The sequence below is a fragment of the Primulina eburnea genome, chromosome 13, assembly GCF_022965805.1.
Source record: "Primulina eburnea isolate SZY01 chromosome 13, ASM2296580v1, whole genome shotgun sequence".
NCBI lineage: Eukaryota > Viridiplantae > Streptophyta > Magnoliopsida > Lamiales > Gesneriaceae > Primulina > Primulina eburnea.
Genome location: NC_133113.1, coordinates 21,227,682 through 21,237,149, shown reverse-complemented (window position 1 = coordinate 21,237,149; position 9,468 = coordinate 21,227,682). Strand labels below are relative to the sequence as shown.

At 37.3% G+C, this 9,468-nt stretch overlaps 1 protein-coding gene and 1 long non-coding RNA gene across 2 annotated transcripts; both read left to right on the top strand.

Moving 5' to 3' along the window:
- Positions 1-822: 822 nt before the first annotated feature.
- On the top strand, positions 823-1,653 carry LOC140810795 (uncharacterized). Its single transcript, XR_012113300.1, has 3 exons — positions 823-1,137; positions 1,262-1,343; positions 1,587-1,653. It is a non-coding gene; the product is annotated as an uncharacterized lncRNA (long non-coding RNA).
- Positions 1,654-3,039: 1,386 nt separating this feature from the next.
- On the top strand, positions 3,040-3,639 carry LOC140810350 (uncharacterized). Its single transcript, XM_073168223.1, has one exon. It carries the CDS (start codon positions 3,040-3,042, stop codon positions 3,637-3,639), a length of 600 nt encoding a protein of 199 aa, XP_073024324.1.
- The last annotated feature ends 5,829 nt before the right edge of the window (positions 3,640-9,468 follow it).

The following is a 9,468-nucleotide window of genomic DNA, read 5'->3' as shown; positions in this document are numbered from 1 at the left end:
TCACTTAGTTTTGTCAAACACCATAAATGGGGAAATTGTTGGAAACTAGATTCTGGAGTTTGACAAAACATAAATCAATCGATTAACAAAATATGAATCAACTGATGCGCACAAGCAAATTCGGCAACTGAAGCAAGTTGATACAATGATATAAGGCAAACTGATCAACTGATCAGTTTCTCAACTGAAGACGTCTCGGGAAAGAACAAAGGAGACATAACAGATTACAAGAACTTCGCACTTCAATCATTACAGCATAGAACAATGTGTTTCGGCTATTGCAATTAAGACGCCGTATCACAATCAATGAAGAGAACATTGCCCAAGGAATGATGAAGTGACAATCAACGGATACTAGAATTCAAATACATATCAAAGTTACCGTTGAAAATGAAGTATAAATATAACTGAAGAACAGCAGATAAAGTAGAGACGATAAGCTTGCTGTTACTCTGTCAAAATCTCAGCTCACTCTCATTTGAATTATTCGTAGCAATCAAGGCTACAATCTGAGCTTATTAGCACTATCTAAAAGCTGTTAGAATCAATTGTGCTAATATCAGTTACGTACTGAAAATATTGTGTAGAACTAAGAGTTTCAGTTTTGGCAGTTGTAAGTCCAAACTGAAGTGGGTCTGTACAAGTGTTGTACTTGATCAAAGTCTTTTAGTGAATATCCTATCCTTGTGATAGAAGGGGTGACGTAGGAGTAATTAAATTCTCCGAACATCCAGAAACAACTCTTGCATATTTCTTTCAGTTTCGTATTCTATCTTTCAATCAGTTACTTTCCGCAACTATTCTAGTTTAACTGATTGTTATTTCGAGGCGGGACATGGCCACTCAAATGAGTCCAGAGAGTAGTATCCAGTCCTCATCCGAGAGGAAATCGTCCTTCTCTCTTGCGACTCCTTCTATTCTACCCCTTGTAGAATTTGAAAGCATGCACGCCTCCAAACTGGAGATCAGGGATGTGCCGGTTGATGAACCAGTCACCATGACAAGGTGGTCCAAAAAGAATAAGAGTAAGAATTCTGAGAGAAGCGGTGGATATATAAATGACTGGAAAAGAAAAGCTGTAAACGTTGGCTCTGCTACTTGGGAAGTGTAAATGGAGACTTCTAATAGTATTTCGGCGTAACTTAATTCAACTATTCCCTTTTATTTTGCTCGTCACAATTACAAGTATGCTTATAAATATATCTATCATAGCAAAGGATGCTCAGTGCATATGTAATTTTATTGTTGCTACCACTTTCAGAACTCGGAGGGAAGAAGCTAGAATTACTGCATGGGAGACTTTACAAAAAGCAAAAGCTGAAGCTGCAATAAGAAAACTAGAGGTACTTTCAAGATTTTACTTCACTCGTTTGCTATGGTAAAGCTCAACGCATCATTTTTTAATAGCTAGAAATTTTCGTTTGATTCATTGACGAGAAAAAAAAATTTATAAACAGAACCGAACATATATATTTTTCTCAATTCTCACCCACTTAAGCACACAAATCACTGGGATCGCGAAATGATGGCCATTATGCTTTACATCAGCATAGATATCTATGAATTAACTTTTGATCATTGTCTAGGTGAAATTGGAGAAAAAGAGGTCATCTTCTATGGAAAAAATTATGAACAAACTGAGATCTTCACAGAGATCAGTTTTGAGAGCAAATGACATGTCTCCTGCATGATTATGGACTGAAGTACGTGAGCCAATTGCTCTCTGACGCTCTTCTTGAACAACCAGCGAGAACACACGATTGATGGGAGGAAGGGGATCAAGTATTAAAATTTGACTTCGAATTTGAGCAAAAGATTCATTAAGACCCATGAGAAAAGTCATGATGTAATCCATCTGGAAGTATGCATCCATTTTCCTAACTCCTTCACAAGTGAATTTTCCACAACTACAGAGTGTACGAAAGTTAATCAATTATTCTCAGATCGCTTTAAGTTTCGTGAAATAGACACCATGGATTGTTGTTCTTGACGCAGATGGATTAAATCACGCCTTAATTGAAAAATTCTTGGTCCATTACTTTGCTGAAATCTTTCTTTGAGATCTTCCCAAATGTGTGCAGCAGACTCCGAGAAAAGAATACTTGCCGAAATATCTTTAGATACCGAATTCAGAATCCAAGAAATTACAATATTATTGTTTCTAGTCCAGAAATTGAGAAGATTTGAATCTACCTCAGGAGGCTTGACGATCGTTCCTGAAAGGAATTTTATTCCGTGAAATACTATCCATGATTATCTTTAATATTTTGCCTTTCTAGATTTTGATATGATATTATAATATCTTTATGATATGATCTCACAATATCTTTAAGATATTATCCTTATTTTTAAAGAGTTTGTTTCCTAATGAAATTGCTCTTTTGTCTAGGTTAAATAGGACTCCAAGCAACAAAACGCGGGGCGGCGTAAGAGAGTGGATTATTAGAGAGGACGAGCAAAGGGATTAACATAGAATAAAAGGTGGTCGAAGAGTTTGCAGATGGAAGCCAAATCGTACTATTGTTGCCGAGAAGTGCTTACATCCTATGACGCCAACACCTAATCATTGTGTTGAGTGTGTTGATTTTTGAAGACTTTTTCCTTCTCGGTTAATGCATCCCTTGTATACCGGTCATACGCTTGGTTAGAAGTTTTGGATGCAATTTACTCGCCTTTATAAGGGAGTTGTTTTATTCTTTCACTAGTATTGATTTTTGTAAACTTACAAGTTTTTCTAGTGAATTATTTTGCCCTGAGGCACCGCACAAGTACTTTGTACTTGTGCATGATTTATATCCTGCATCTCGTGTTATAGTCCAAAGTTGTGTGTTGGTATCTTAAAATAATAATTTCCGCTGCAGTGTTGTTGTGGGTGTTACAACACCTACTCCCAACACCTAATATCTGATACACTCAACATTCACCCACGTCGCATTCATTCTAGGGAAACGAAACTTTCAATTGGTATCAGAGCCTACGCTTGACATTACTAAGTGAGATCCTGTTTTTTTTTGTTTTGTTTCCAGGTGAACAAGTATTATGGAAGCATCATCAAATACTGTGTTTAGACCTCCTGTGTTGGATGGATCAAACTATTCATTGTGGAAAGTAAAGATGAGGGTCTTTATAAAATCCATTGAAGAAAGAGCTTGGCTACGTGTACTTGATGGTTGGAGTCCACTAAAGATTGAGGATGCTGATGGAGACCCTCGGCTCAAACCCGAAAGTACATGGACAATTGATGAAGTGCAAACTTCAAATTTTAATTCCAAGGCTCTCAATGCTATATTTTCTTCAGTTGACACAAGGATGTTCAATCTTATCACCAATTGTGTCTGTGCTAAAGAAGCATGGGATATACTTCAGAAACATTGTGAAGGATCTGAGAGCGTGCGTAAAACTAGGCTAAGGATGGTGACATCAAAATTTGAAAGCTTGAGGATGGAGGACAAGGAGTCTATTCTTGAGTACGATAGCCGGCTGAGACAACTTTCTAATGAAGCTCACAGTCTTGGAGATCCCATGCCCAATGAAAGATTGGTGAACAAAGTCTTGAGATCTCTCCCTGAGAGATTTAATGTCAAAGTGTGTGCAATTGAAGAATCTAAAGACACTTCAAAAATCAATCTGATGAGTTAATGAGTTCTCTCAGAACCTTTGAGATGAATCTTGATTTACAAAGGAAGGATAAAGGGAAGACAATAGCCCTTGAAGCCTCAATTGAATTTTATGATGAATTCCTTCAACTGTCTAAAGAGGTGGATGAATCTGATTTAGGTGAAGAATCAATTTATCTGTTTACTAAGAAATTTGGTGACTACTTGAAGACTATGAGAGAAAAGAAGAAACTTGGACCAAAAATCAGTGTTGTCAAATATCACCACTTCTACAAAAGCTCAAAAATTTGCTCCTATGAAAGGACAATTTCGACCAAAAACTGAATTGCAGATCCATTCAAATGTCAAAAATCTGGACTCAGTGCAATGTAGAGAGTGTTCGGGATATGGACACTATGCCAATGAATGTGCCAATCGACTTCGAAGAAACAAAGGCATGACTGTCACCTTGAGTGATGAAGAGTCTGATGATGATCAAGGATCAAATGAATCTGAAAATCAAACATCGTTGTCTGCTGTGATCAAGGAGAAGCGTTCATTGCAATCAATCCTTTGGGTGTTGCCACCGGTGTTGCAATACCTGGCCGCAACATCTCTCCAAATTCATTGTGTCTTAATTCTACAACCCTTGATGAAACAAGTCAGTCTGAAAATCAGGAAGTAGATGATGATGAGATCACTCTGGAATGTGTGCAGACAATGTATGAGGAATTGTATGAAGACTGAATCAAACGAAATAAAGTGAATACAATTCTATCCAAAGAGAACACTGAGTTGAAGTCTCAAGTATCACGACTTGAAGTAATCTTGAGCAAGAAAGATCTGGAGTTATGCAAAGTCAAGGAGGAGCTTGAAAAAGCAACTCAAATTCTTGCTAAGCTTAATACAAGTACATCTAAACTTGATTCACTTCTGATGAATGGAAAGAATGACAAAGCTGGACTAGGTTATTCAAATAGCCTGTTTGAAATTGGAGAATCATCCAATATTGAAAGAAAGCCAACTGTCTTTGTCAAGGAAAAGGCTGAACTCCGAATGATCCACACACTGGTAAAGGTGCTCCTTCAAAGAGGCAATTATCTACCAAGAAGTCCAAGTCTAGGAAACGTCACTTCATCTGTCACTACTGTTTTAGACCTGGTCACATCAAACCCTACTGTTTTAAACTTAGAGATGACTACAAAAGATGGGAATCTGAACAGGTGTTGCCACAGGTGTTGTACAAACACTCGGCGCAACACTGCCAACAGAAAGCCATCGGTAAAAAGGTTTGGGTACCCAAGGCTAGTATTCAATGTTCTGTTATCTATACTTCGTTAAAGACTAACATTGCAGGAATATGGTACTTTGACAGTGGCTGTTCACAGCCACATGACAGGCTCTAAGGACCATTTGTTGACTATGTTGAACTACGGAATGGTCATGTGACATATGGTGGAGGTGCAAAAGGAAAAAATTGCTGGCAAAGGAACCTTGAATGTTGATGGACTGCCTAATCTACACAATGTGCTTTACGTCGAAGGCCTTAACTCAAACTTAATAAGCATAAGTCAACTTTGTGATGATGGTTTGCATGTTAAGTTTGATAAAGACAATTGTGAAGTGTTTGATAATGCTAATACGCGCATTTTGATAGGCAACAAGGTCTGCTGACAATTGTTACAACTTGGAGAAGACCTGATGTGGCAATCATTCAAAGGTGAGTGAACTGAACCTGTGGCATCAAAAATTGGGACATGCAAACTTCAAGACATTAAAGAATCTTGGTATGTACGATGCTGTGAGAGGTATGCCTGGATTTATCTCTGGAATTCCGTATGTTTTTGGTGCATGTCAAAAGGGTAAGCAAACACGTGTTCCCCATCAAGTGTTGCAACACTTTGGGACAACACGGTGTCTCGAACTCTTGCACAGGATCTTATGGGTCCAATGGAAGTGGAAAGTCTTGGAGGTAAGAAATATACATGTGTCTGTGTGGATGATTTCTCTCGCTTTACATGGGTAAGTTTTCTTAGAGAAAAATCCGATACATTTGATGTTTTAAGAAATTACATGCTAAGATTACTAATCTACATATCTGAGGTTGGTAAGATAAGGACCGACCATGGTAAAGAATTTGAAAACTCACATTTTATATCATTCTGTGAAAAGAGGGGATAACTCATGAATTTTCAGCCCCTAAGACTCCTCAACAAAATGGAATAGCCGAAAGGAAGAATAGGACACTGCAAGAAATGGCTAGGGTCATGAGTTCAAAGAATATTTCAAAGAGATTTTGGGCCGAGGCCTTAAACACAGCATGTCATATTTCAAATCGTGTGTACTTAAGGAGTGGTTCTACTATGACATCCTATGAAATCATCATGGGAAAGAGGCCGAACCTAAGTATTTTCATGTTTTTGGGTGTGTATGTTATGTTTTGAATGACCGAGACCATCTTGCAAAGTTTGACTCTAAAAGTGACAAATGTTTATTCCTTGGTTATTCATCAATAGTCGTGCATATCGCATGTATAATCTGAGAACAAGAAACCAGAGATTTAGATCAATTAAATGATCAGGAAGTCAATGACACAATCAGTTATTAAAAGAAACTGATAACACTCAAATACCAGCTGTTTGACATTAACTGAAGCTGAAAATTGCACTCAGATGTAACTGAAGAAGTTGCTGATGCAAACAAATACAGAATACAGATGGAAAAAGTCACATCCACCTCATCTAGTAATAGGAAATCCATCTGATCCTTAAGAAACTCACAATCAAATGTTAAATTTATTTATTCACTCAGCCTTCGTCTCACAACTGGAACCAAAGAAAACTGATGAAGCTCTTGCTGATCTTAACTGGGTAAATGCTATGCAAGAAGAGCTGAATCAGTTCACTCACAATAACGTCTGGAACTTAGTTCCAAGACCAACTTCAAAACAATTATAGAACAAAATGGGTGTACAGGATAAGCTAAATGAGGATGGCTCAGTTATCGCAACAAAAGCTAGACTAGTAGCACAGGATATAAGCAAGAAGAAGAATTGACTACGATAGACGTAGGCTCCAGTTGCAAATGGAAGTAATCAGAATATTTCTTGCTTATGCATCTCACAAAAACTTCAAAGTTTATCAGATGGATGTGAAAAGTGCATTCCTAATGGTCAGTTACAAGAAGAGTTATGTCGAACAACCTCCAGTTTTGTAAACCACAAATTTCCTGATCATGTGTACTATTTGAACAAGCATTATATGGTCTTAAACCCTCCCAGGGCTTGGTACGAAACTCTTTCAAAATTCCAACTGATCATGATTTTCAGTTGGATCAGTTGATAAGACCTTATTCCAATTTACTAAAAATATCATATCTTATTAGTTCAAGATTTATGTTGGATATAATTTTGGTCAACTACCCCCAATTGGTGAAAGGTTTGCTAAGTTAATGCAGGATAAGTTTAAAATGAGTATGATGGGTGAACTGACATTCTTTCTTGGACTGCAAGTGAAGCAACTGGAAACTGGCAATTCATTAGTCAAACAAATATACAAATGAGCTGCTAAAGAAATTTGGTATGGAATCATGTTCAGCTGCAACAACTCCCATGAGCTCATCCGTTAAATTAGACACTGACGAAGGGGGAATATCAGTAGAGGCGACATTATACAGAGGGTTAATAGGTTCACTGTTATACCTACAGCTAGTCGCCCTGATATGTTTTTGTTGTCTGTATTGTGTGTCAGATTTCCAACAACCCTAAGCAATCACATTTCTCAGCTGCCAAAAGAATTCTGAGATATCTAAGGATACACAAATGTTGGACTATGGTATCCAAAGACTCAACCTTCAATTTAGTTGGATACTCAGATGCAGATTATGCAGGATGTAAGCTTGATCGTAAAAGTACAAGTGATCTTGTCAATTCTTAGGAGATAGACTGATCTCTTGGTTCACAAGAAGAAAAACATCCATAGCTACCTCAACAACAGAAGCTAATATCTTGCTGCTGGTAGCTGTTGTGCACAACTGATTTGGATTCAGCAACAACTGAAGGATATGGAGTAACATCAACAGAATCACCCATATTTTGTGATAATACTAGCACAATTGCCATCACCTACATCCAGTTCTTCACTCAAGACCAAACTATAGATGTCAGGCATCACTTCATCAGGGATCATGCATTAAAAAATAATTCGGCTAGATAATCTCAACTGAACAGCAAGAGCTGACATCTTCACAAAACCATACCTGAGGCTAAGTTTTCTTTATTTTCGAAATATTCTTGGTTTAATTCGACTTATCTTAGAAATTTTAGTAATATTGTTATACTAACGAATCATATCAGAAAATAAGAACACAACAAATAGAAAATAACACTTATTAATGAATACCAACGTTCATTTTTACAGAAGATATCATGGCATCACTGAATCTAGCCATGCTCTAACCCAATCATTTAACTCATAAATTCGAACTCTAGAAAATGCCCTAGATTTCGAAATCTTATCAACAACATGCCACTCTTTCCACAGCAATGCCTCCAAAAGATAGTTGTCCTCCACCAAATCTCTAACATGCCTAACTTCAAAACGTTCAAGATACTCAATGCTCTTGCCTCCTGAGCAACGAGTAGGAACACATCACTGTCACTAATCATCTTCATTCATGAATCTTCTCCCATGTTGACAACACTTTCTGTAGGACATATATCTCCACTCTTTCTTTTGATATTATTAAACGAGGGGTTGATTGCTCAGTCACATGGACATGAGTGCTGCTGCATGCATCAGAAACGACGACATTGAAATATTTTTGAACTGATATTAAAACCATGTTTTATCACTATCATCCTATTATAGGAAATGACAATGGAGAAGCTGAAGAGCCTCAAGTCAATTAAAGATTATTTCACATATACCGAGACTTTAAGTTATCAGTTTTCATTATCAACTGACACCAGTTTGATTGTTCTTAACAGCTGTTTAAATAGTATCAGTTTATCATCAACTTATGATATTAGTTTCTCAAACGTTCATTTGATTACTTATCACAACTGATGTTTCTTAGTTGTCATTACTACTATACTATGTGTTTAAATCTCATACAGATCATTGTGTGGCAGAAACAAAGAAAACGACGCATTATCAAATAAAGATTTTATTTATCTTAATTTTGGAGAGAACTACATTTTCATAAATTTCTCTACACTAGCTATCCACATCCTCATCCAAACAGCTAGATCTGAGGAAAGTTTTGCAGAAGCTGTGGGAAGAAGCAATGCCATTAAGAATCTCCAGCTCCTTGCGAACATCAGCTCATAGAGATGGCCCTCCTTGAAAGTCACACCTCTACACATGTTAAGTGCCTTCGCACTTTCTCAGCTGGGCCATCCGCCGAAAGTGGTAACCCCCCAGAGTTGTACAGCAAGCTCCATCCTGTAACTCTTCCCAATAGGAAAGACTGCATAAAAAATCTTGTCCTCAATGCAGTCTTTTGAGCTTCAAGGAAAGTGGAGAGACGTTTGAACTACTTGCTCCTTCCATTATTTTTACTGATCTTGTGAACTCCTTTTTTTTATTATAGCCAAGTCGGGAAATTAAGGACCTTCTAAGATGTGGGGGGCAACTTATTTTATTTAAGGTCGAGGGACTTTCATTGTTTAATATTAAGTTTAATCATACACATGTTTAATCCACTCATTTATGGGGATGGTGGTTTAAAAGGTTAACTGAAAGACAGTTATTCGTGTATTTTCAACTGAAAGAACTCACCTCACTAACTGAACGTTCAGTTGCTAATTCCACTAATCTTCTCATGTAAGTTACCTATTAAACCTATCATATTCCAAATCAAATGACTGACT